Below are 27,546 nucleotides of genomic sequence, written 5' to 3'. Positions count from 1 at the left end.
TTTCCCGGTCCTTTTCACTGCTTTTCACGGCGAGAGACAGCGAGAAACAGTGCCTTTTAGCAGCGCCGGTTTGGCAGAGACCTCCAGTGCAGGCTGCTGGCCATTTCCAGCGCGCGTGGTCAGCTCTGCTCTGGCGAGCGGTATCGGTAATCGGTATGCTCTCCGGCGGCACTCGCCTGCTGTTGCAACGCACCTTGCATATGCATCGCTCAGTGACGAGCGATGACTACTGACTAACGGAGAAAAAAAAAAGGAGAGTGTGAACGCTTGTATTCTCAATTCAATGCGTGTTTTGGAATCAAATTATACCCTCCTCTGCTGCCAATGAATGAAATTGCGTTTCCTCGTAGCGGTATGAATAAAAATATATAAAAGAAGTGTTCACTAAAAGCCTTATATTCTCACCAGTCAACAGCTATTTACAACGTGGCACCCTGACCACATTCAGAGTACATTTATAGGTTGGCTGGCTCGGCGCTATTCAGCTCTGATCACGAGCCTCACAGGTTACAGCATTACCACAATGTTAGGTTAAAACTCCCTGCATAATACACAGTTCACATGGCGCGATTTAAACCAATCGCACACTGACAAAAATCAAAAGCGGGACAAGTCCAACCAACTGCGATAGCGTCAGTAGCATACACTCCATAGGCACGCTTACAGACGGGTGTTTTAACAGGTGCTTTATCGTGACATGCCTCGCAACAATCCAATGACAGCGTACGCACCCCCACACACTCATTATATCAATGCATAGACACACATCATCTCATATTCACATTGAAATAGTTACAATTTAATAGCATGCGTTTTATCTACCAGGTAAATGATGAGATGCGCGAGCTTACAAAGAGATAAATATAATATAACAGCGCTCGCGTGGTGCGGTCGCACGCCTCCCCAGCGCGCGCGCTGCGCGGAGTATCGGCCGTCAGCGACTGCCACCAGATCGAGATATCACGGCGCGGCGCCAGGGCCCTGCAGCGCGTCCGCTCCCTGCAAACGGCGCCAACTGCAAAACGGTTTAGCTTCGGCGAAGCACGGCCATTAAAGGCGGCCCGTACACAGACGCCCTGAGCGGATCGGCGCGGCGCAGGCCCACCGGGTCGGCGGGGCGGGTGGGATGTGACCGACAGGTCACGACGAGCGCCGGGTCAGAGACTGGTCCCGTGCAGGGCGGTCCCGAAAGACATGGTCCCGCGCTGCTCCCGACAGCGCTCGGCGCTCGGTCCCAGCTCAGCCGGCCAAGCAGTTTGCCGTGCAGAGCTCAGCAGGGCTCCGGGAGCGGTGCGCAGTGGTCACCCTCCGAGCCCCAGGGTCGTACGCTCGGACCTGCGGCCTCTGACGCAGAACGGTAACCCAGTTCCGCGGGCAGCCACCCTTCCCTTCTGGGCCTTGTCAGCAGGCGCGCCCGCCGGCCTCATAAGGAACCAATGGTCACTGCACTTCGCCGGGAGTCGCTGAACGGGCCGCGCGCCGCCCTCGGTGGCTTACTCACGACTACTCACTGACGCTCACAGCCGGCCTACTGGGCTGAGTCGTGAGCCGTGAGCTCGCAGACTCAGCTCACCACGGGTTAGGGTGGCCGGTGCGTGCAGTCCACCGATTCAGGCGGCGCCGTATCACTGCCGAGAGGTCCCTCCGGCGACACGCCGGTGCTGCTGTCCCCGCGGCGCTCTCAGGGTCACTGCTGATACAGCGGCTGCGGGTGCACGACTCGGCCCATCAGAAGCACCATGGCAGAGTGGTAGTCCCACACCAGAAACACGAACGGGTGGTCCACCTCGAAATACTTGTCCGTGATCCGCGAGTCGGTCGGCGGCGCCATCCGGTCGCCCATCCAGTCTGAAGCCTCTACCGACTCGTCCAGCACCAGACTGGTCCTGAAAAGGAGTCACAAACACACCGGTTACGGACTACTTCGGTCGAGACACGGCGGAACACATCGTCAGACGGCGCCGTGATGTAACAATTCAGCCGTAACGGGCGGGTAGGAGGGTCCGTCTGAATGGGCGTAGCTTGAGAAAGGTCACTGACATCGAGCCTCCCTGAACCAATGGCGGGAGAGGCGGGTCAGATCTGTCCATCGGCACCTTTGACCTCAGCCACTAGCTCATTGATTTCCATACGGGCGCCGCCCACCACCGACTTTATCGCCGCGGTCTGTCAGAATTGTGTGGATACTTTTAATTGTGAAATTAATATCGGGGAGCCGGTCGGCGCCGGCCCGCTGCGGAGAGTTCCCACGTCCTGCCTCCGCCGGGACCGGCCGTTGGGAGGCCGCCAGACGCCTGTGTCCGGCTGGCTCCGAGCCTGACACCGGGCTTAATCGGGCACCGCTTTAACGACGCGTGTGGCTGGCACCGTGCGCGCGCGGCGGGGTCACCCAGGTCAGACGGCGTCCCGGCGGCAGGATCACCCTGATCAAACAGGGTCCCGGCAGCGGGGTCAGACAGATCAAACAGTGCCCGATGGCGGGATCACCCTGATCAAACAGGGTCCCGGCAGCGGGGTCAGACAGGTCAGACACTGTTCCGATGGTGGGGTCAGAGGGGCTAGACAGTCCCGGTGGTGGGGGTCAGAGGGACCAACAGTGTCTCGGTGGTGGGGTCACCCAGGTCAGACAGTGCCCCGATGGCGGGGTCACCCAGGTCAAACGGCGTCCCGGCGGTCTGTGTGTTAACCCTCGCATGTGTAGGGGGGGTCAGATGGACCCCCCCCATGGTTTTTCGTGAATAACTCGCTTAAAAAGCGGCCGATCGCGACGAAACTTTCAGTACCCTCGCATTGATCAATTTTACACCTACCCTGTAAATTTCATGACCCTGACCCAAATGATCTTTGACCTGTGACCTCTTTTCCGAGACCATGTTTGGCCGGAATCGCGATTTCGCGTATGTCGGCTCGCACTAGCCGCGTGTTTGCAAGCTTTTCGTAGTTTCAAACGTTCCAACATGTGATTTGATGTTACTCCCGTGTGTGTCAAGGTCACCTGAAGGTCAGGTCAGGTCATTGACCTTTGGTGACCTCGGGTGACCTCGGGTCACTTTTTCGAGTTTTACATGTTTCTAGGCTAGTTTTTGGAGCTGAATTCGAATTTAGCAACCATTTGAACATTTACGAAGTAGTTTTGGTGACTTCGTAACATGTTACGAAGCTGTCAGAGGCGGTTGACACGTACTACGAATACCCGTCACAACCCCTACCGGTTGACCTGACCTGACCTGACCCGACCTGGTCTAAATGCTTCAAGACATCATCTGTGATCAAAACTAACACGATATTCGTGATCAGCACCCCGGAAAACCACATAGCAGCCACACTTTACGACTTTCTAACAGGTCCCGATTTTCCCGACTTTGGGTCATTGACCTGACCTGGAAGGTCAACCAATGACCTAGGACCTTAAAATTGGGTATCATCGGCTTCCTCTCGTCACGGGCAACACGCTCGTTTTTTCCGCGAAGCTCTAGCTCGATCAGGGGCCAAACAGCAAGGGGGGGTCCAACCGACCCCCCCCCCCCTACACATTAGAAGCTGGCAAACGCCGCACACATGCGAGGGTTAACAGCGCAGGCGCGTTTGATACGGCGACGGACCAGTTCATTCATACAGGCCAGAGTCGGACAAAGGGTCAGACCAGTTCACACCGGTCAGACGGAGGTTAGACCAGCGTAGATACGGCCCCAGACCAGTCCAGACAGAGGTCAGACCGGTCAGAGGTCAGGCAGAGGTCAGACCAGGTCAGAACGGACACACGGACACCAGTCACTCCCGAACCCACCCTATGGTTGTCGGTGATTACCCGAAACATTGACCAGGTCAGAGACCGCAGGCCTACAGACGACTGCTGCTGGATGTGAACGGGGTACTCAGCAACAAGGGTTCTCACTTCTCTCGACTGCTCGGTAGTTGCACCCATGAGCCAGCTTTGCAAGTCATCGCTCTCGTACTTCCTAATAAGTAGTTTGCCGATAATGGTCAGGTAAAATAACAGCTTTCCAATGCGACCGTTTAGGTCAGAACATACACGTAGTTTCCATTACCGTAAGCAATTTGAGGGGTTCTCCAATTACCCGCCATTGGCTGTTGGAAAACCATCCCTGGTCCCAACAGCGGACGTCACCGAAATAAAGGACACGCAACGGTTTAAAACAAACATAATCTTGACTTGCAATAGTACATAGAGGCTAGATCACTATTGCATTGTTTAGGTACTTCCGGGTACGAATTTTGTTCTTAAAAACATCGGAATTCCAACGGTCCCATGATACAGTTGCGATACTTTTCTGCATAAATTCCAGCCAGTTCCTTGAGATCATGATTGACACATTCGTGACCAGCATGAGTAGATGACTATTCGATTCGGGATAAGCTCATATGCAACGCGACGTTTTAATAACCTTACATCGCATTACGACGTCTCAGGCACGATTTTTCAGCGTTTGGACATAAATATGGTGGTAGTATGTGAGGAGGAGGATTGGATCACGGCAAATGCAACATCCGACGGTGTCCAACGCTGTAATAAGGTATTTCACGAGCCGGAAAGAGAGGGAGAGAGAGAGAGAGAGAGAGAGAGAGAGAGAGAGAGAGAGAGAGAGAGAGAGAGAGAGAGAGAGGGGAGGGACGTGGAGAGGGAGGGAGGGAGAGGCAGAAATAGAGAAATAGAAGGGCAAAGAAAAAGAAAGACACGGGTAAAGACAGACGACAGAGAAAGACGGAAAGACGGACAGATAAAATTAAAAAGAAAGACAGGTGGAAAACCAACAACAGTCAAAGTAGAGACACGGGCGCGACTTTTAAAACCAACATGCTCATTCTTTCAAGATCCCACAGTTTCCCGTCATGTTCAGGCCCAGCCTCTGGTCCGCAGTCAGCACTCACGAGTAGAAGAGGTTTCCGGGATGGACGCGCCCCTGCGGGTCGATACCGGTCAGGTCAGCAGAGCGCGGGTCGAACACGTCCGTCAAACCCTGCGACATGAGCACGGTGCGCAGGTCGCCAGAGTCCTCCAGACGAAACCTGGGCAGCTTCACGTTCACCACGGCTTCCTGCAACGGCACGGACATACAGTCACGGTGAGGTCACGGTATATTCACGGTACGGTCACGTTACATTCACAGTACGTTCACAGTACGGTTACAAAACAGTTACGGTACGGTCGCAGTAGGGCCTCGGTATGTACAGTCACGATAAACCATGGTACAGTCATGGTACAATCAAGCCACGTTCACAACATGCATCGTGCCCTACGATGTATCTCACGATATATCGTTTCGCGCGTAAATGTGTGTAAAACCTGAACGAGTTAACTAAAACGGCGCGGGCTGGAAAAATACGCTATATTGGACAATGGAGGCTGGACATTGGACATCCCATGCACGATTTCATAACATCGGTGACACATCAGGACGATTGAGCCGCTTTTATTCCCAGGCTGATGGAGTTTGCCTTCAGATTCAATATCTAAATTTTGAATGAAATTATTGGTGTACAATGGATCGAAATACATGTGTTCTGGCCCCATTTGGGGTGTAAGAGCATGCTGAGATATTACATATGAGTGACATTTGAAACAGGGAATGACACTGCTATCTCAGAGGCGGGGCTAGAGCTAAGTGTCGGGTATGAAAGTGGTTAGGAGTAGCAGCTGTGTTCGTGACAGGTAGGGCAAGAGAGGCTGAGGATATGGTAGATTTTATGCCCATGTCGCTTAAGATAATCGAGATAAGGATGAGGGATAGTGTAAGGATAGCAATATTTAGCTGGAAGACTAATCAGAGCAAGCAATGTAATAAAACCTATTGACAGTTGTGTGGCACTGTGCTGTGGGTTTATGTAGAAAGTTAATGTCTAACCTAATGCCTATGCATCATTTCGATGTTACATCCTCTCCATCGCTTTATTTTTCTATATATCTATTTCTTGCAAATTAGGGCTTTTCGCTTAGGAGCTCTTGTGACGATGCTGTTTTATGAAAGGCTCTTATCTAGCTGCTGTTCCTTCACTGTTGTGTTTTTCGCCTTATTTAGTTTATTCGGTGCGGTATCAAACCGTCCCAAATCGAATTGTTGGCTGTTGCCACAGTTATTAGAATGGAAAGCATCCTCTATCTAGTGTAGAAGTACCAACTTGTGTAAGTGAAATTGCGTTCCATTCAAAAACTCATTGTCCCACGAAATAATGTATGTTTATTGCATATATGAAACATTGCTGCATTTCGAACAGTTCTTCAGAATCCAGCTCTGCAAATCCTTTCTTATTTACCCCACGCAATTATCATGTTTGAAGTCCCCACAGGACAAAGGTAACTGTTCTACAGCATTTCCACTCCGGTCTGATCGAATTTCTACCGAGCCCAGAAAAACCATTCTGGGTATCCCTACAACAAAAACCCGACTGCTCCAAACCTCAACAGAGCAGCTGTTCGCGCTATCCGGGTTCACAAATCAAGCAGCATGCTTTGCTACTCATCGGTGAAGCAAAAATGCATCAAAAGCTAACCACACGTTCGAAATTTGGTTGGAGAGTCCGCTTCTCAGTAGGTTCGTCGCCCGGTTCCTTGCAGGGCGTTGCGGCGGCTCGGTTGGACCGTTTCTCAGGCAATGGAGCGGCCCAGCTCGGCCCGACCGCGTCCCCCTGCCATGTACGGTAAACGTCTGCATGTGAGCGCAGGACCTTTCGCCGCGGAGGCTTCTCGGAAGATATCGAACGAGCGAAGGACGTTTGGATATCAACGCGACTCGATAATCTTTGTAGCACGTGGAACAACTCAACTCGACATGTATTCCGCTATAAGACAGACATCGCCCTGTCTTACAGACCAAGCATAGCTTAAAGCAGCATTTTATGCATCTAATTGTCTTTCCCAAGTAATTAGTAAATTCAGCGGTATTGTAAGACAGGCCTGGACAACAATTTCTGCATTTATCCAAGGACCAATAACACGACTTCGCCGCGTGACGCCTTCACCTTGAGATCAGCGAGTCAGCAACTGCATGAACTCTGCATCCAAACCTCTAATAGCCAATTCAAGGCATTGTCGATGTTCGCGTGTCAATTTTCCAATACTGTCGATTGGACTACACCACCTTGGTATGGGAGGAATTCCTTGTCACGGCATTTTTCCAATAGTTTTGTCCAAAACCAGGTAACGGGGTATTACCGCAGCGATAGACAGTTTGTTTGGCTGTTTGTCTCTCTGACTGTCTGTCTGGCTGTTGGGTTACCTGAATGTCCGTTCAGCATCGCCCGTCTGTGTCTGTGTTCTTTCCGTCAGCGTGGCCGGTGCCTTTATCTTAGGAGTGGCTAACAGAATTAGAGGCACGGGGTCAGCATGGCCCGCATTCCTACCTTAGTGAAGTCAGCACACCTTGCGTTTCCAGCATAAATAGTTTTCGTACCTTTAGTTTAGCGTAGTTTAGCGTAGCCATCGTAGCGCCCGCGTCCATACCTTTAGCGTGGCCAGCAGTGTCCGCAGGTTGTCCATGGTGAGGTTGGCCTCGAGCAGCGCCAGGCCACGCTCCATGTCGTCCGGTAGCAGCAGGAAGATGGAGATACGCCGGCTGACCAGCGGTAGCTCCAGCACGCGCGCCTCCATGTCGGCGCTGTATCCGAGCGGCACGCGCAGTCGACCGGTCATCATAGGTACTTCTAGCCTGAGGGCAGACGGGGGACGCGATCAGTCACACTTCAGCTAAGAGATTCCTCCCAACACATCTTAGGGCGCTGACGACGGACGCCGACCATGCATGCCGTCTGCACTTTGGAGATGAGGAGGAGTCAAAATTGGGGTGACGCCACAGGATTAATGAGCTCCAGGTAAACAGGCGCTGATGATCTGGGTGATTAGGGATCATGATATCGAGGTCGTAAGCTGTCAGTATCGTCCTTGGTAATGAGATGATACATAACATAGTGCCGCGAGATCTGTTGTGCCCTCTATCCATACCACATCTCAGCCTCGAGTCTGCACCGCAACCGAATAGACATCAAGGCATCGTTTAGGAGTCGCTTATGTATGGTGTAGTAGAAAATCTACAATTAGCTAAGATGGCTTAATACCACAATATTATGTAATTAGTTAAAATCAGCCATCACCTTACACTTATTTTTGTCGGTTTACTTCAGAAAAGATCGGTTTAAAGCACGGCATGTCAGGAATTGAAATGGAATTTCGAGAAAATACTTATCAGCAAGGATGATATTAAGACGGAGATCCAATCACTCTCAAGGCAAAAGTACACAAAATGCTATTCTCAAGATAAGCTTAAGCAACACTATGAGAGATTTAGGCCATTCAAAACAGAGTAGATGTAATCGCCAACGTGCAGATTGGATTAAACATTGTGTTTCACATTTCACTTCACAGATATTTCATTCTTGGTATAGTTTTGTCCTAGCTAGCCATCACTGAGGGCATCTGATGCTGGCTTGATGACGGCCTTCCTGATGTGGTCAGGGCAGAAACGACGGTCTGAATTATGTCGTCAGCCCATGTACGAATGAAAATGTTTACTCTTTGAACCCTCTCCAAATAAGCCCTCTCCAATGCTGCAGAAAGATGCGCATGGGAAAGACATGCCGGCATAAACTCAGATCAAATGACGTCCACTGGCAGCCTGCCCATGAGCGTCACGCAGGTAACTGTGAATCTGTGCATCGTACTGATCCGCAGGAACACAACCTAAAGTTAACTTTATTAGTAGGAGAAACACTAGAATTATTGTCCAGTAAGCGTGACTTGATTGCTCAATTACACCCATGTGGTACCATAGTGAACGTGCCAAAATTTGGATGTTGCATCATCGCACTGCAATAATGTGTAATTAGGTATATCGACCTTCGCTCAGTTATCCTGAACATTTTTTAATCGAAGATGTGAAGAAAGACATTAGACAACCACTGACCTCATGCGACATCTGACCGTCATAATTTGCGTCGTAAAGTTCATGGAGTGAAGCTATAGCATAAGGCCATAATCTCACTATAAATGGTCAAATAAAACTGGCAACGGTCTTCAAAAAATAAGTTACGTTAGACAAGCAGCGTGCCTGAAATAATCCATTTTTAAATTTGCGCGTTAACATAGTAGATCATGAAAAATACATGCCGCGGTATAACAGTACTTTGACCAGCACACGTACCGCGGGCAAGAGGCCCTGCTACGAACGTATCGGCTTAGAACACGCAACAATTTCTGGGATACGGTTTTATTAAAATTGTTTTAATCAGCAGGGGCTGCTGTCGGCACCATTTTCCATAGAAATATTGGAGAATTTCACTAGGCGTTTCAAAGCTAATGGTTATCAGAAAGATATACAAAAGCGTGCCCTTTCCCACTGAAGGCCTTAAACAAAGAATCATGTCCCCGTCACGAATACCATGTCCCCGGGGGATGCCAGGTCCCCGGCAAGGGATCTCAGGCCCCAGAGGGATGTCAAGTCCCCAGAGGGATATCAGGTCCCCAGAGAGATGCCAGGTCCCGTGGGATGTCAGGATTTCAGGTCCCCTGGCCCTGAATAATGTCCGCGAGACAGGGCAGGTCCCTGCCGTCATTTACAGCCCGTTGCGCCCTGTTTATCGCGACTGAGAAACCTGACGGAGGCCCTGTGGTGCGGGGCACAGTGGCACGTGCCTCTGCTGCTGCTGGCTGGCCCGACAAATCAGATTAGCTGCGCGTCACTCGAGCGGAGCCAACGCGATAGCCGGCCGAGCCCGGCTTCGTGCTTTTCGCCCGAGCCTACCACGCCGACCACATCAGCTCAGTGTGCGGGAAGCGCACGGTGCGCAAAATTTGGTGAAAATCTGCCAAGTGGACAGCGATGCAAAATCAGGAACCAGCGTACACAATGGGGTGTGACCACAAACGGGACCGTGTACATCTGCCACCGGCATGAGTTATTCATGATAATTTGACACTCGCCACGAGCTTGGTGCTAACTGATGCAAACAAGACATTTGCATTTCAAGAATGATCTTCAAACATGCTAGAGCGAACCACTGCTGCCGTGCGGTCAATATTGTCCGGCCTTCCTGCATTAGTGAGTTGTTGTCTCCGTTAGGTGATTTACACAATGACCTTGAGGGGCTCACGGATCTGGAATATAAATCTGATGAGCCCACCGCACTGGCGGTGGTCAACAGGTGTTTGTCGGCCAGCCTTGTCATGTTCGCTCGGCGTCACTCGCCTTCAGTCGCTCCTACCAGATTGGCTGTCCGCATCTGCAAAACGCTACGCTCCGCGCTCAGGAAGCGACATAAGAGCATTGCGCCGACGCCGCTAAGCGGAGGAGCAAGACGTGCTGCCGGTTTACCGACTGTGCGGGATCAGACGCGCGTCACAGCCGCGTCTTTGGTGCGCCAGATTTGAGCGCACGCGCCCAGCCCGCACCAAAGACCCCCGGCCAGGACGGCGCGCGGATCTCATTACCAGACCTGGCGGCGCTGCTGGTGGTTTTCAGTGCTCACGTCACCGGTGGGTCTGATCCGGCGGCAGCGCGTCTGGCCACCCAGTATCCGGCTCACACCGTCCCCAGTGCAGATCCGGTGTGTGTCTGCTCGAGCGGCGGCTGCGCGCTCTAACTCTTCAACAACAACATGCTCGAACGGTGGGGTACTACGGGCCTCCGACATACCCCGCCGGGTCCTGGCATACCGAAATACATCGCTGGACTCCGACATACCGACATACCCCGCGGGTCCCCGGTATATAACCGACATACCCCGCGGGTTTCCGGTATATAACCGACATACCCCGCGGGTTTCCGGTATATAACCGACATACCCGCACCGTCTGCGGAGCTCCATTCACCAGGCCGCCTATTTTTCGCATAATAAATTACCATTTTTAATCCTTCAACGGTAACAAAACAGCTATTTTATTAGATATAAGTTAACAGATATGTAGTCACGAAAAAACGAATTGCAAGCGTGGCATAGCAAAACGCATCCGGTTTCAGGGAATCAGGTCAATTCCTGACCTCACAACGCGACGAATTATGTAACCAGGTACTTGGGAATGGTTTATGACAATATTGACCTTTGTTAAATGACCTTGGATGCCCTTGTCATATGTTGGGTTAAATATAATGTGGTCGTAGGCACTGATCACGATTCGGCGTCCATTATTTTCAAATGAACGGAATCGGTAAAGTAACCTCTATATAACCTCTGGCACGCATAACCTTGCCTGACCTTGACCTCTTGACCTCTTATATTATTCCCAGGATATCAAGAAACGCCAATTATTACGCTTGCAATGCGGAAACACACACTAGAAAGCAAAAACAAAAAACGCCTCAAGTCCCCTCCCCCGTTTAAAAAACTCCTATTTCGTTTGGACATGACCTGGCATATCATTTAAAGCTCAGTGACCTGACATGGTAATTGGTAGATAACTAAAATTTTCAACTTATTTTTTCGAAGGCTGACTGCAAAGCTGTCAAATTGCAGTCAAATTTTCATCAAGTGTCCTGGCAAATTTTGACGCGACCGGTTCCCGCGTTCTAAGATTATTCCACACAAAAAGAAATCAGCGATTTCTCCAACCTGTACTGGGGAGAGCTCGACTATAATTCAACAAACATCAGCACCAATCGGAGATCGTGACCTATCCAGTCACGTGGGCTCTGACTTTGACACGAGATCCAGCGCTGCCTGTGTTCCCCGTTAATGGCGCACTGTATTCACTGGGTGGGTCGCGTGACTACCCGGCAGTGCATAGCTGCACGTGCGCTATCACTTTATCCTTATTAGGTGAGTCAAAGGAGGGAATTTCGGCAAACGGACGGCATCGAAAGACAGACGAACCTCGACGTTTATTGATGCAATCCAGCTCATAGGAATGACATTTGAATGAAACACGTGCGAGCAATGGCGCGATAAAGGGTCAACTGAAACAGTCGTGGAGAATGTTATGCAACGTTACATCAATCTCTAGTTATTGCCCGACGAAGGAATGTCTCTTGTTGTCCATGTTTAAGAGTGTATTAATGAATTTGTTATTGCACTCAAAAATGATTAGCGCCAAGTCTTCTGCCAATTGAAGTACAGAGACGATATCGATCAGGTGATCTTATCCTAAGAGTACGACTCGGAAACCCAAGCGGAAACCCACGTCGGGTGGCCCGAAATTGCCAACAGCCTGGCTGTCCACGAGAACACTGCCCGTGTCCACTATCCAGTGCTAGTTGAAACTCTGAGCGCCGTCATTAAAACGACGTGGAAGGAGTTGCTTACGGCCAAGATCAGGCGACGCATCCTGTTGTGGAGGCACCGACTAAGCTTGGCCCGCGCTAAGGGGGAGCGGTAGTGTCTCGATCTCGCGCGCATGCAGGATTTAAAAACACTAATGAGAAAACACTAATTGGGCTGCTTTTTCTCTAATGTGTTAAAAGAAAAAAGGACAAGATAATTGTATTAAACTTTGTAAAAACAATGTATGCAACGTTGCCTGCTTCTGACCACATTTTCAAACGCCTACGGATTTTATAGCACTTACGATGAAGCCTCAAAGCTGGAAACTTATTCGGGCTATCCGGTAGGCATTCATGAGGAAAAAAAGCTTGAAAGCTGCATCAACCCCTTTCCACTGTACCAACACAGGCTTATGATATGCCTACTTAAAAGCTACTTAGAATCCAGCTCTATTGTACAAAGCGGCCAAATCAGCGACTTGTATTGCCTTCTTTTCCTTCAGAACGTTTATCAAGTTTCATGTCACTACATGCACCCTGGCTCCTTTTTGGGCCTAACTTCGATTCAGTCAGCGTTTTTATAACATGTAGCACGTGCCAGTGCCACATAAATGTTGTTTCGGTTTTAACTGATGTCGTGATTTGCCATATCACTGTATACCTCTATACATTTTGTCTGAGAAATTGGTCTGGCCTAGGGCTATCGCCATTTATACAGGAAGCAGGCTGTATCTTACCTGTCAATAGGGAACAAGACTTCACAACATCGCGTGCCCAGTGCACTTCACAAGCGTCAGGCTCATACAAATACGACATTCTTTAGAACCAGTGCTTCCAATGTAGCCGTGCATCAGCTGCCGCTATAGGTTGCATGCATGTTCAAACTGGAAAGCTCAGCCACACAGCTACCAGCGAAGTGTGCTGTGTGGCGCCGATATGTATACTAGGGTGTATCGTCGAATTTTGATTTTTTTTAATCGTCTTCACTACTAAATTTTATTGGTCCCTGGCATGTTTGAAGCCGTAGGATACCAATCAAAAAAATCTGGGACGAAAACCTAGCCTGCTGCGAGCGGTTGAACGGAGGCCTGTCGGGACGGCGCCAGGCGTTGAAGTCTCCCCGTTAGTTACGCGCACACTAGCACCACGCGGCGGCTGGCGCCGTGCCGCCGCGTTCCCGGTCAGCCGTGTTTTAGCGTTCACTGACGGGTCGAAGTGATTATTCTAAGCTTTCCTAAGAAGCTTTCTGCCCCGCAGCTCATTATTGAGCAAGAATATCGCACAAACTGCATAGAACATTGACATGCAGGTTGTCGGCACATATGGAGAAGGGGATGTTTTGGTTAATGCCTCCTTTAATAGGAAGAGATTGTGGAAGAACAACACATTTCTTTTGGAAATTACTCATCCTCCTTCTTCCTACGTGCCTGCTTTAGTAATCGAAGTACCCCTATTGACTCTACGTTCTTGATTCGGCTGTCGATTTTATGCATGGAATTCCGCTATATTATATTTTCTCGCTCAATGTCCCCTGAGCTATATTGAGGCGTCACGGGACAGCAATGCTCAGCACACAACCGCAGAGAAAAAGTCAATGTGGCCATGCGTTTTGTATGCCAAAATGTGTGAGCCTTGGTGTGTACCAGCAGCCGTTGTCACCATTGTAATTTTCACGACTTTATCTTTATAAGGATGCAATTTCCCACTTCCTAGTTCCCAGACTGGGTTTGGAGATATTATAGTTTTACAGAAACATTTGGGAATGTCTGTAATGTAAGTTAAAGCGAATACCGAAAGGAATCCACATATTTTCGATTTCCTGTTTGCTGTATTGCTTATTAAATGCCAGACGTCATGATGGCATGGCTGCGATTGATGGTATGCCGGATGGCCAGGGTACGAACTCACGGTAAGTCAGGTTGGCCGGAAGGCATTAACAGGCACAATAGTCTTACACTGATATCGTCACCCTCAGTTATTCGTCACCATTCAGCAACAAGCCCAGAGCTTCGGGCTTTGAACCGTAAGGTACAGGTGTAGGAGCAAGACATTGCGCCGATTCGAAGGGCTGGAAGGGCAGCATCGCGGGGGCTGGAATGCGCCTGAGCGGCTGAGACCATCCCATTGGGACGGGGGTGTTCTGGGTGCACTCAGCCGCTCATGCTGGGAAATGCATCCAATGGAGCTCTCCATTCGAATGATTAGGGTGACCTTTAGTCTAGAACAAGGAAGGATGACTGTTGGCTGGTCCCGAGGATAGATACAAAGGACAGGTAATGACATCATATAATGAATCGAAGACGGCCCCGGTCCGATCCTCTGATAGAGGTTCATCAACACGTATCTCGTTGTGGACCATTTCGTTTTCCTTCACCGTAGTTTTTGCACCGACCTGAACCGGTTGGAAGGTAACGATGTTCAGAAACCATTAAAATCGTAATTGTATATTCGTTGTATATTCGTTCACTGAGCAGGTAGGACAGGTTCAACACGGTAAAAACCTCATCCTATCATCAAATAATTATAAAGTAGTCTTCATGGAATGGAAAGGCTGACCTAACTCAACGAATATACAATTACGACCTTAATGGTTTCTGAACATCGTAATCTTCCAACCCGTTGAGGTCGGTGCAAAAACCACGGTGGAGGAAAATGAAATGGTCCACAACGAGATACGTGTTGATGAGCCTCTATCAGAGGATCGGGCCGGGGCCGTCTTCGATTCATTATATGATGTCATTACCTGTCCTTTCTATCCTCGGGACCAGCCAACCATTATCCTTCTTTGTTCTAGACTAAAGGTCAGCCTAATCATTCAAAACGGGTGGGGATGGGGTAGAGCTCCATTGGATGCATTTCCCAGCATGAGCGGCTGAGTGCACCCAGAACACCCCCGTCCCAATGGGATGGTCTCAGCCGCTCAGGCGCATTCCAGCCCCCGCGATGCTGCCCTTCCAGCCCTTCGAATCGGCGCAATGTCTTGCTCCTACACCTGTACCTTACGGTTCAAAGCCCGAAGCTGTGGGCCTGCTGCTGAATGGTGACGAATAACTGAGGGTGACGATATCAGTGTAAGACTATTGTGCCTGTTGATGCCTGCCGGCCAAGCTGACTTACCGTGAGTTCGTACCCTGGCCATCCGGCATACCATCAATCGCAGCCATGCCATCATGACGTCTGGCATTTACTAAGCAATACAGCAAACAGGAAATTCGAAAATATGTGGATTCCTTTCGGTATTAGCTTTTAACTTACATTACAGACATTCCTAAATGTTTCTGTAAAACTATATCTCCAAACCCAGTCTGGGAACTGGGAAGTGGGCAATTGCATCCTTATAAAGATAAAGTCGTGAAAATTACAATGGTGACAACGGCTGCTGGTACACGCCAAGGCTCACACATTTTGGCATACAAAACGCATGACCACATTGACTTTTTCTCTGCAGTTGTGTGCTGAGCATTGCTGTCCCGTGACGCCTCAATATAGCTCAGGGGACATTGAGCGAGAAAATATAATATAGCGGAATTCCATGCATAAAATCGACAGCTGAATCAAGAACGTAGAGTCAATAGGGGTACTTCGATTACTAAAGCAGGCACGTAGGAAGAAGGAGGATGAGTAATTTCCAAGAGAAATGTGTTGTTCTTCCACAATCTCTTCCTATTTAAGGGGGAATTAACCAAAACATCCCCTTCTCCATATGTGCCGACAACCTGCATGTCAATGTTCTATGCAGTTTGTGCGATATTCTTGCTCAATAATGAGCTGCGGGGCAGAAAGCTTCTTAGGAAAGCTTAGAATAATCACTTCGACCCGTCAGTGAACGCTAAAACACGGCTGACCGGGAACGCGGCGGCACGGCGCCAGCCGCCGCGTGGTGCTAGTGTGCGCGTAACTAACGGGGAGACTTCAACGCCTGGCGCCGTCCCGACAGGCTTCCGTTCAACCGCTCGCAGCAGGCTAGGTTTTCGTCCCAGATTTTTTTGATTGGTATCCTGCGGCTTCGAACATGCCAGGGACCAATAAAATTTAGTAGTGAAGACGATTAAAAAAAATCAAAATTCGACGATACACCCTAATGTATACGCGGTATAGTGTTCATTATTCTATTCAATATTATATCGCTATTGCTGCATATGGCAACCCTGATATCAACAGGCTACCAACCTGTTTTTCCATGTTCTATAAGTCTATATCCTACGCACCGCGCCCCTTGGTTTTAGGTAATTTAGTTTTCTTGCGAAAAGCTCCTTCTGACCACTGTCAAGAACGAACCAACACAACTGGCTCGCGTCTGAGAACCGAGCCACGCTAAAGTCTCGTAAAGGATGTTCCCGCGGCACCGTCGTCCTAGTCCTTATTACATGACGCGAAGCCAGCATCCCCGGTGACCGGAGCTCTACCTATCTGCGCTGTGTGTTTACACGCTGCGGCCCGCGCTTATGTCTTTCTTGTTCGCCAAGTGTAAAATTGATCTAAGACAGCTTCCTCACTACGACATCAAGGGTTACCGGACTCACAGCTACCAGGTAAGCTGAAGCGAACTCTAAGCAGCGAGATTGTTAGATTCAGATCCTTCCCTAAACGAATTGTTAGTCGCGGTGTCTGTATGTGATTACCAAATAATGTTAAGTAAAGCACTAATCACTGTACTTACTCTTCTTTACATTGAATTGATGTTAGTAAAAACAAAAACACTCGTTAATTTCTAGTTTACCTCCAAGAACATTGCAAAGCGTAACATGCCAGCTCTTATTGGAACTTATCAGTTTCGAAGTTTTTTTTAGCGTTAAGAAATCGGTAGTCGGTTTGACCATAAATTACGCTTTGTCCTCAACGTATCACCTTCCATGGGATTAAACCATTACTTGTTTCATCATTATATGCGACGGTGCTCTCACGCTGCTATGGAAAGGCCTCTTATATTGGGCCCAAATGGCTGATCCAACTGAAAAAAAAAAGAATAAAAGAGTGCGATGCTTCCATCTCCAAGAACCGATGACGTGTTGACATCATCATACCTGTTTGGGTTTTTCCATCCCATGAGCCTGTATTTTCTCCCGTCTCCCTTCCTTCCCCATTCAGACATCAAAAGGAGCCGACTCGCCCACTGGCTCGGCGTTATCGCCACCTGTGGACCGCTGGTTACGGAACTGTGCCTTTTTTAGCCTACCGCACCTAATTTTACATGATCCTAGGCTAACACGGCCCAAGAAATCACCTACGTCTTAGAGTACGCTACTGGAGAAGCTTTTAATTTAATGCGCTATCGTTCCGTGGCACATCCGCTCACCGCCGGCCGTTTGTCGTCCTCACAGACAAGGTCGGTGTCGTCTGACGCCCCCCCCCCCGGAGATCAGCGGGGCGGGGGGGGGGCGCTGACCGCCGGCCGACTGGTCACCAATCATGGAGCGGCGGCCAGCGGCCAGGGTGGGCGGCCACCCCCGGTCGGCAGCTTTTGTCGCCGATAGCCAGGAGCGGCGCCGTCGAGTGATGGTCGTGTCAGAGCCAGGTGACATCAGAGCCGCCCCCGGGCCGCCCGCGCGGCCGTCCCGGGCCGTCCAAACAAGGAGTCGTCCCGGTCCGGTCAGTCGTCCGCTACCCATCCCCGGCCAGCTGTCTCCTCCCGGTCACTGACGGACGGGGCCGGACCGAGAGGACAGAGACGAACGGGGGCGAACAGAGAGACGGGTTTCGGAGAGGACAGAGAGATGAACGGGGGCGATCTGAGAGACGGAGACAACAGGGGTGGACGAGAGGACCGAGAGACCGACGGTGGCGAACCGAGAGACGAAGATAGACAGGGGGTGGACTGGGAGACGGAGACGACAGGGGTGGACGAGAGGACCGAGAGACCGATGGAGGCGAACCGAGAGGACAGAGAGACGGATGGGGGCGATCTGAGAGACGGGGCGACAGGGGTGGACTGAGGGAACGGAGATAAACGTAGGCGAACCGAGAGGACCGAGATAGACGGGGGCGAACCGGGAAACGGAGACAACAGGGGTGGACAGAGAGGACGGAGATAGACGGGGGCGAACCAGGAGACGGAGACAACAGGGGTGGACCGGAAAAAAAAACAGACGAACGGGGGCGAACTGGGGGACGGGGGCGGACCAACAGGACCGAGATAGACGGGGCGATCCGAGAGACGGAGATAGACGGGGGCGAACCGGGAAACGGAGACAACAGGGGTGGACAGAGAGGACGGAGATAGATGGAGGCGAACTGGAAGATGGGGACAGTCGGGGCGGACGGAGAGGACCGAGATGAACCTAGAGAGGGGGACGAAGGAGGCGGACAGAGAGATGGAGACGGACAGGGGCAAACCGAGGGACAGAGAAAGACAGTGACAAACGGAGAACGGAGATAGACGAGTGAACCGAGAGACGGAGACAGACGGAGATGGACGGCGGCGGACCAAGAGACGGAGATAAACGGGGCGAACCAGGAGACGTGGACGGAGAGGACCGAGATAAACGGGGGCGAACGGAGAGACTGGTATGAACGGAGGCAAACAGAAAGACGGAGGCGGACTGAGAGGAGCCGAGAGACGGACGAACGGGGGCGAATCGAGAGAAGAGGCCGAACGGAGGAGGACAGAGGGACGGAAACGGACGGGGGCGAGCTGGGAGGACAGAGGTAGACGAAAATGGACCGAGAGGACGGAGATGGACGGAGAGGAACGAGAGCGGGCGGAGGAGGGCGAAAGTGGAGACGAACGGGGGAAGACGGAGACAGAGACTAACGGAGAGATGCGGATAGACGGAGGCGACTGGTAGAGACGGAGACAGCTGGAAAAAGCGGGGAAAGAGAAAGAGGAATGGAGGGAAGTAGGGGAAGGAAGGAGAGAGAGAGAGAGAGAGAGAGAGAGAGAGAGAGAGAGAGAGAGAGAGAGAGAGAGAGAGAGAGAGAGAGAGAGAGAGAGAGAGAGAGAGAGAGAGAGAGAGAGAGAGAGAGAGAGAGGAAAAAGAGAATATAGCGACGGATGGGGATGACAAGCTGCCAGACTGACTAGTTTAGATGGCAGAGCTAAGCTAAGTTTACAAATATAAAAAGACTCTGCACTGGATGACCGTTCGTCAAGTAACACTGCCCCATCCCACCGCCTCATAGGGCCCTGCTCCTCCGAGCAGGCGCACGGGTCAGGCAACACACCAGCCCCCTCCGGGTCCCCTACTCCGACCAGGCCGTCTGGTCAGGTGATGGTTCTTACCTCACCTTTGCGTTGGCTCGGAGAAGAACAGGCCTTTGCTGAAGGTGCGCGCCGGATCGAACGGATGCAGCCACCGGCCGTGGAAGCGCACCCTGGAGAGCAGCAGCAGCACGGGCCGGTCGGCCAGCGCGCTGCGCACGGCTCCCTCCAGTTCGGACTGGTCGCCGCTGCTGCCGGCGCGCAGCCAGGCCGCCAGCCGCTCGAAGGCCGCCGGTTCAGCCAGCTCGCTCTGGTTGTTGACCGCGCAGCCGAAGAACTCTGCGGCATCGTCTGCCGGCGCCGGGTACGTCTGGTTCATGCAGCCGTAGTATTCGGCCAGCGCGCGCACGTAGATACTGTCAGGCGCCACCTGGCTGGAGAGCTGCAGCAGCGAGCGCTCGCGGAAGTGGCGCCAGTAGTAGGGCTGGTCCAGTACCTGAGTCACCTCCTTGAAGGCCTTCTGCACGCTGGCGTAGCTGATGTTGTGGAAGCGCAGGACGGCGCGCAGTTGGGCAGACGACAGCGACTCAGAGCCGGCGCCCAGGAACAGCATCGAGAGCAGCGAGAAGACAGAGTAGGGCGAGACGAGCAGGTTCTGCTGCCGGTCGTCGGTGACGTTGACCAGCGTCGTGTACATGCCCAGCGTGAAGTCGAAGTGGGCGCGCGACAGGCGCTGGAGCAGGTCCGAGCTGGCCGCACAGCTCACCAGCAGCAGGGCCGCGCCCCAGCGCCGCATGCTCAGACCGGCCAGCATGGTCACTCTGCGGACAGACGGGTTAGACAGGTCAGTAGGGTCAGTAGGGTCAGACGGATCAGAAGGGTCAGACGGGTCAGCAGTGTCAGACGAATCGCGCCCCAGCGCCGCATGCTCAGACCGGCCAGCATGGTCACTCTGCGGTCAGAGGGTTAGAAAGGTCAGACTGCAAGTCTGGTAGGGCTGTCAGACGGATGCCACATTGCAGAAAATGGCGCACATGACGCTACGCCTAAGGTGAACGACGTGTTCCGTTAAAGTTGTTAGTTTGATTATGCAACAGCTTGTTTTAATGGAAATGGAACGGAAGACTCAACATTTCGTTCACTTCATCTCCGGGACGTCAGAAGCTGTCATAACACGCGCCGCACACATGCACCCACCATCATCACATTGCCTTTTCTCGCGACCTCCGCCGCCGTTCTGATAAAGTTATTGGCTCCATGCCACTGCACGATTCTGGCCAAATGGTTTCCCTCTGCCTGTGGGTGTGTATCGACTGATCTCAGGGGTGCGATCCACTCCCGGTGGGCCGATCCGTATCGGTCAGACGGTGACAGCGCGCGTGCCGCCCGCTGACAGCGCAGCAGCTCCGATAGGGCCCAAATGACGTCACCGAGTGATTCTATCGTCCAATCAAAGAGCTCCGGTCGGCCGCGGCGGCCAGAGCCAGCCGGCGGCCGACACAAGGCCGCCTCATCGGTCAATCTATTCAGCCGGCCACCCAAGTGTTTGTTGGATGTTTATTATGGCCTACATCGGCATCAATGAATGGTCAGGGAGTGCCATTCAGCGTCGCATGCAGCGCGCGCCGCCCGTTACGGTGGTGGTAAGATCAAACGGCTTGAAATTCAAATGTCAGCAGGTTACAATTGCCGACCTTCTTGGCATGCAAATGTCGGCGGGCCCGGAGCGGTCATTCATCCCCGCCGATTGACGGAGCTGGCGCTGCGGAGATTCGACCGATCTTTGGGATAGCTGCCAGTAACTCCGCCCGCTGTGATTTACCGTCTATCAGTATGCAATAGTTGCTGGTAACTCCAGCTGTTAATTCTGCTGTGATTTACCGTCTATGAGTGTGTGATAGCTGCTGGTAACTCCGGCTGTTCTTCAGCTGTTAACTCTGCTGTGATTTACCGTCAATGAGTGTGCAATAGCTGCCGGTAACTCAAGTGCCACTGTGATTTACCTGTGCTGGCTGCTAGCCTGTGATGTGATGTGCTGGTTTGAGGGTCTGAGATTGGGTGCGCAGTGGTCAACTGAGATGATGGAAACCTTACCCTACCACCAAATCCCGACAGAGAGAGAGAGAGAGAGAGAGAGAGAGAGAGAGAGAGAGAGAGAGAGAGAGAGAGAGAGAGAGAGAGAGAGAGAGAGAGAGAGAGAGGAGAGAGAGAGAGAGAGAGAGAGAGAGAGAGAGAGAGAGAGAGAGAGAGAGAGACAGAGACAGAGACAGAGACAGAGACAGAGACAGAGACAGAGACAGAGACAGAGACAGAGACAGAGACAGAGACAGAGACAGAGACAGAGACAGAGACAGAGACAGAGACAGAGACAGAGAGAGTGAGAGTGAGAGTGAGAGCGAGAGAGAGAGTGAGAGAGAGTGATTTATTTATTTACATACACGTAGACCAAATAATACACATAAACTTCAGGTATTCATCAACGCATATAGTTATAGCACCGAATGCCACTTTTTCCCCAATAAAGTTGCAATCCTGCTCAAATCGTTTTACGACCATTCGCTGTTCCGGCCCGCTTTTCATAATGTGATTCACTGAATGTAACGCTTGATTTTGATCGCAAAAGTCAAATGGATTATGTCAATAAAAACGTAATGCTCAGTGAACATGAAATAGTCATTCAGAAGCGATCTGAAAAGAATCGGGTTGTCGTTGAAAGGAGGTCTTTGGAGAACTTGAAATACACCTAAAATTTTGTTGTTTCTGAACGCTTAGGTGCTCTATCACTGGCCATTTCCCCGAATCGAAACAAAGTGTGACGCCCTAAAAATCGTTGTGTACGACAAACTTCAGCTTACATAATACCACGTAGTCGGCATTTACTTCCTCCTCCTTATCTTCTCGGGTTGAAAGATTACGGCCTGGTCGATATGTCGCCAAGGCGAGGCGTCTGTTGACGCACCCTGACAATGGCAGCGATTGTGGGACCGCGGGCACCACCGTCTCATGCCGTTCCCACAGCGGCGGTTCTCGGGAAGAAGGGAGCACAGTGTACCGGGCAGAAGGGAGGGGTGGTGGCACCAACAACCGGCCAGTCAGAGTCCCGCGCGGATCTCTGGGCCCTCGGCGACTGGATTACCACGCGGTATGATCTTCTCTTGTAGGCATACCCATAGATATCTAATTATATCATTTCTATTGGTACCTATATCCACCACGGGTAGACAGACGGCTGCAGCCCTGCAGAAACGACCGCGACTTTCCAGCAGCATGCTAACTCCGTCTGATCACCAACTCGTGTATTGGAGATGCTAAGAAGTCGGTCGGCTTCTTTAGTTGTTCATCCTATACCGTCCGTGTTGCTGGCAAACTTTTAGCTGTATGCCTGACGTAATCGCATTGTACTGGGAAAACAACAGCTTTGCCGGGCCGGAGCATGTCTCGCCAAGGATTCGATGTGAGCTGCATGGTCCATAAGTAGTCATATTGGTCTTTTCTGCATGTAAGGATATGGCTGCACAGATGACCGAACTGAATCACCCCATCGGGCCATTAAGTACAAGCTTATATAATACCAAGTCAATACCAATGCAAACGGCGATGCATGGCTATCGATACACCGACGTCCCGTGAATATTTTCGATGCCGTGTCGTCATGCATGCTTCCTCGGCTGAGATGGAGCTTGTATTGTTGGAATAACAGTACCAAGGCAGTGCTTGATTCTCTCATTCGTCGATAAGTAGAAGTCGAACTGCGGTGGCAGTATGCGCACCAGTGCGGAATACAACCAATCTGAGGCACTTTGATGTCCTGCATAGCAACGCCGTTGGAGCATGATAGCATGCATGCATGCTTTGTTTACTTTACCTGTTGAATCACAGCTATGTATATTTACATTAAATGGCAGCACTTTTGCTGGCCGTTTTCCGCGGGCCGCCTTCCCATCGATGACGGTCCTAGCGACCTTCCCGTGGAGGTGTTTCCCCGACCTGACTGAATCCCTCGCGGCCCTGAGGGACGGCCACTCTGGGCTGTGAGGGACGGCACTCAGGGACTCAGGTCGGAGACTGGCACCGAGGGACGACCATCATGGGTCGTGAGGCCGTGAGGGATTCAGGCCGAAGGCGGACCGGTAGAACTGTAAGTACCCCGGGGGTCGGGGACGGCCCGGGGTCCTGTGTCAGCCACCTTCCTGTGATCGCGGCGCCTTTGGCCGTTGCCGCCAACACGCTCCTATCTCCCTTCCGCCTCGTTAGGACTCTGACAGTGAAATGTTTGTTTACTGGGGTATTTTACCTCATTGCTCCTCACAACGGCGGCTCCACACAGGCGTGGGAACAACCATCAGAAAGAAGAAAGGGCAGCAGATGCAAAATGCAGGAGAGAATAAACCGCACAACTGATAAAGCGGTTATCAAAGAAAGAATCAGGCAAACGATAAATTTGCCACCAGGTAAGCTTACAAACAAGGCTGACATGTTGCGGGTTTTATCACCGAGCCATGACGTTGTGTTGCATAACATTTCAAGGATAATTATGCTTGTTTATCACGCAACCTTTTGTTGTGAGCGCATTTTTTCACATTGACCTGCAAAAAAAAACATTGGAAGCTCTTGAGGATACCAAAATAATGTAATGCTTCTTTTTTCCTTTTTCGTTATGCGTTTCTGATGAGACCTAATGTGCTGGCTAGTGTAATTTGATTGACAAAATGGGACATTTTCTGAACTATATTGATCAGAAGAGCGTTTAATGTATGTAAAAATATCACCTATTGAAATAGTACGGCTAACTAATGCAGGCTTTTGTGTGGTCTCCCACCATACAGTGAGCATCCCGCCATAGTTTATAGATAGACCCGATCTTATAAAGGGCCGGCAGCTGCCGATAGCAGCAGGCGGCGACTGACAGTCGACAGCCGACAGATGATGACCTTCTTAAATATACGAGTACATAGACAACTTCATTGCTTTTCTGTATGAGTTGGGATTAAAAAAATGTTTGCTTATTTCCGCAAAAAAAATTGTTCTCAGCCATAAATCCCTAGAGGCTGTGCTGAAACCGTAGGCATGTTTTAATTCGCCCGGAAGTTTTCATCGCCCTTGCTAATTGTGGCCCAGTTCATAACTTCCTCAATATCAGGGATAATAACAAAACAGGATAGTTTTTGGTGGGAATTGGAGAAGTTGAAGCATATAAAACTGATTATGATGTTATATTTACCGCTAAACACCTTTCCCCTTCCCGACAAGCATGCCATTTGAAGCGCCGTTTTTAAGAGAAATGTCGCCACCATAGCATTTTAACCCTCGCACGACCAGGCCATTTCTCATAACACGAACGACCAGGGGGGGGGGGTTGTTACGACCCCCCCCCCTGGCGTTTCGAAACGGAAGGTCGTAGAGCTTAGCGGAAAAAACCAACGGATTGCTCTCAACGAGATCTCGCGATTGGTGGTATATTTTTTGGTCCTAGGTCAACATTTGACCTACTTTTGACCGGTCAAAGGTCAAATTTTCGGAAAAATAGACTTTTTTCAACTTTCGGCGGCGATTGCGGCAAAACGGCGGGAGATATCGACTTGAAACCTTCAATATCGTGTTCCTTGATCAATTCTCTATCGTTTGGTATGTATTTCGTTTCCCTAGCTCTAAAAATGGCGCGTTGGGAGCGCCGGAAGTCGGCAAGGTCACAGTCGGCGGCAGAAATTCGAAAAATCAAAATTTAAATTTTTGAAATCTGGTTGTATTTTTGGATTTGGGAGGTCCATCTGCTCCCTATAGAAGCTAATATTGCTGCATATTCCCATTGAGGTGACAAGAATTAGCAAAATAGTGGTTCGGGCGCTTTTCAAAAATAGTACCGGACGCTGTTCCTCTTGTGACGTCATAGCTCCGTGACCTGACCCGACCCGGTCAAATTTCTTATACCATATGATAGCCAATACTTGCCCCAACATGCATGGGAAGTTTCATCACGATCCATCAACCGATGTCCGTACCACCGGCAGGAAACCTCGGGCGTTGGCACTCAGTTTGTGAAAATCCGGCCGGAGGCTGTACCTCTTATGACGTCATAACTCCGTGACCTGACATGACCCGATCAATTTTTTTTCGGCAAAAGATGCGCAAAGGTTGCCCCAGAGGGTATTGAAAATTTCAGCTCGCTACGACAAGCCGTTTAGCGAGCACTTCGAAAAAACCTCAGGGGGGGGGGTTGATACAACCCCCCCCCCCTAGGCGTTCTAAGGTTAAAGAGTATCGAGAAGCAGACTACCATCTGGAGGGTCGCTCACTACTTGCTTATCAATTATGCTAGTCAACACGCAATCATGAAGACTGGGATATTTCCTTTTCCTAAGCACGTCAGCCGTTATAAATGCTAGAAGTTATTTTGTTCATGGATTTCAGCTTATTCTGCAAAAAAAAACATCGATCCCTTCACTCATTGCTATCAAATCACCTCCGTCGGTCAACAAATCGATCTTGTTTTCATGTGCTCGTGGACACTCCTTTTAGCCATGTTTTCAACCGCAGCAGTTATCACCAATCGCAGGGGGAAGCCGAAATGCACGGGCCCTGGCAGATGCTCGTGCGCTGCGGTTTCGCACCTACACCCAAAGCGGGCCACAATCGGACCAGATAGGGCTGCGGGACCTGCTCCCGCTACCCAGAAGGACGCTGAAGGCCGGGAGCGTGCCCCTACTGATGGCGGCAATGAGGCCGATTGCGATCAGAAATTCCTGGCGCTCTTACACGCTAGTAGCGATCGCTGAGGTGCTATTTTTCTATAAAATCATTGATGGAAGATATGGAATTCAGGCAACTCGTCCGAGAGAGGCGCCTCAGCACATATTTGCATTCCGGCGCTGATGTTCCGTTGATCAGTTGAAGGAATACATACGTTTCCGCAATAAGCGTTCAGGAACGTGCGTTTGCCATGTCATTGGACAATTAGGTGTCTTTATTTTCACCTCGTCTATCCGAAGGCTATTGAGGAAATATTTGAAGCTTGAAATATGCAGAGCACATCACCGTTAAAGCACGATATATTTCTCTAGGTTTAACCCTATTCCTGGCGGGGGGGCTCAGGAGCCCCCCTGAGGTTTTTTGGTTATTTCTCCCAAACGCGTTGAGCTAGGAAGCTCAAATTTTCTGACTTTTCCTAAAAGGCTTCTACGCAACATGTCTGAAAATTTTGAGTTGATCTGACCTCAGGTCAGGTCACCAGAGGCGGTTTGGTGACCCTACCACAGAAAAGTTTGCAATCACGCCAGAGCTAGAGTTTTTGACCGATCAATTTCTTCTCTTCAGGCTTTAGTTAGGGTACCAGTATGTGCAATTTTTATATCTCGGAATTTTGATATCGGTGACCTAAGGTCAGGTCAGTTTCGCGACCTCCCCATTATAAGTCAATGGGGGAAAAATCAACTCCCTGTTTTTACCACTAAAACGGGTCGGAATGGCCCCATATACCATACATGACTTCATATGCGATCAACCTTCACTACCTTGAGGTCTGTTTTGCTGTTGGGCAGCTGTGAGGTCATGTGACGTCATCAAAGGTCACCAAAGGTTTTTGGCCAATAACTCCGTACAGGAACAAGATACAGACGCGTGGATGGTCTCATTGTGTTCAGCTCGTCAAGACGCATCGAATGATATACATGATGACCTCGAGGTCACGTGACCTGAGGTCAACCTTTGACCTTGACCTTGCGAGGTCAACATATATATCATTCGATGTGGATTGACGAGAGGATCACGATGATGCCCTTAGTTTGTTCCTATCTTGACTAATTCGAAAGTTATTCGAGAAAAACTCTCTCCATATCTAGCGCCGCCATTTTGACTTTCGACCCCTGTGACGTCATCTTTGACCTGACCTGAAAATGACCTTAGTAAAAATTGTAGATCTTGACCGTGCGTATCCGATGCCGGTTACCGTTTGTCGCTATCTTGCTTCGTTCTCGAGATCTCAGGGGGGGCCGAATCGGCCCCCCCCCCCCGCCAGTTTCTTGTCCCGGCGGAGCCCGCCAGCAATAGGGTTAATGATCTTAACGGTATTTCTCTAATTAATATTTTGAGGGCATTCACCATTCCTCAAGCGGGTCACTCAAACAGGCAACATCAAGGCGGTTCGGGGCCGTCAAGGAAATCAGGGCTTCGATGGAGGCCGGCGACCTTAACAAACACTCAGGAGCTTAC

At 50.6% G+C, this 27,546-nt stretch overlaps 1 protein-coding gene across 1 annotated transcript; it reads right to left on the bottom strand.

The window, feature by feature from the left end:
• Positions 1 to 255: 255 nt before the first annotated feature.
• Positions 256 to 22,215, bottom strand: LOC122379063 (leukocyte elastase inhibitor-like). Its single transcript, XM_043360953.1, has 5 exons — positions 22,197 to 22,215; positions 19,428 to 20,162; positions 7,460 to 7,664; positions 4,891 to 5,057; positions 256 to 1,886 (listed from the first exon to the last, which is right to left on the bottom strand). Exons 2-5 carry the CDS (start codon positions 20,153 to 20,155, stop codon positions 1,688 to 1,690), a joined length of 1,299 nt encoding a protein of 432 aa, XP_043216888.1. The 5' UTR covers positions 20,156 to 20,162; positions 22,197 to 22,215; the 3' UTR covers positions 256 to 1,687.
• Between the last annotated feature and the right edge of the window lie 5,331 nt (positions 22,216 to 27,546).

Source organism: Amphibalanus amphitrite, unplaced genomic scaffold (assembly GCF_019059575.1).
Source record: "Amphibalanus amphitrite isolate SeventyFive unplaced genomic scaffold, NRLGWU_Aamphi_draft 000070F_arrow, whole genome shotgun sequence".
Taxonomy (NCBI): Eukaryota; Metazoa; Arthropoda; class Thecostraca; order Balanomorpha; family Balanidae; genus Amphibalanus; species Amphibalanus amphitrite.
This window is presented reverse-complemented; position numbering and strand designations above follow the sequence as displayed.

Bases quoted from the DNA above. Each gene is read 5' to 3' on its own strand.
- LOC122379063 (XM_043360953.1), bottom strand. From the start codon at position 20,155: ATGCTGGCCGGTCTGAGCATGCGGCGCTGGGGCGCGGCCCTGCTGCTG. The intron at 7,665-19,427 runs GTGAGGTAAGAA...GTCTGCCCTCAG, and splicing joins TTCTCCGAGCCAACGCAAAG to GCTAGAAGTACCTATGATGA. The intron at 1,887-4,890 runs GTGAGTGCTGAC...ACTCCTTTTCAG, and splicing joins CCCGGAAACCTCTTCTACTC to GACCAGTCTGGTGCTGGACG.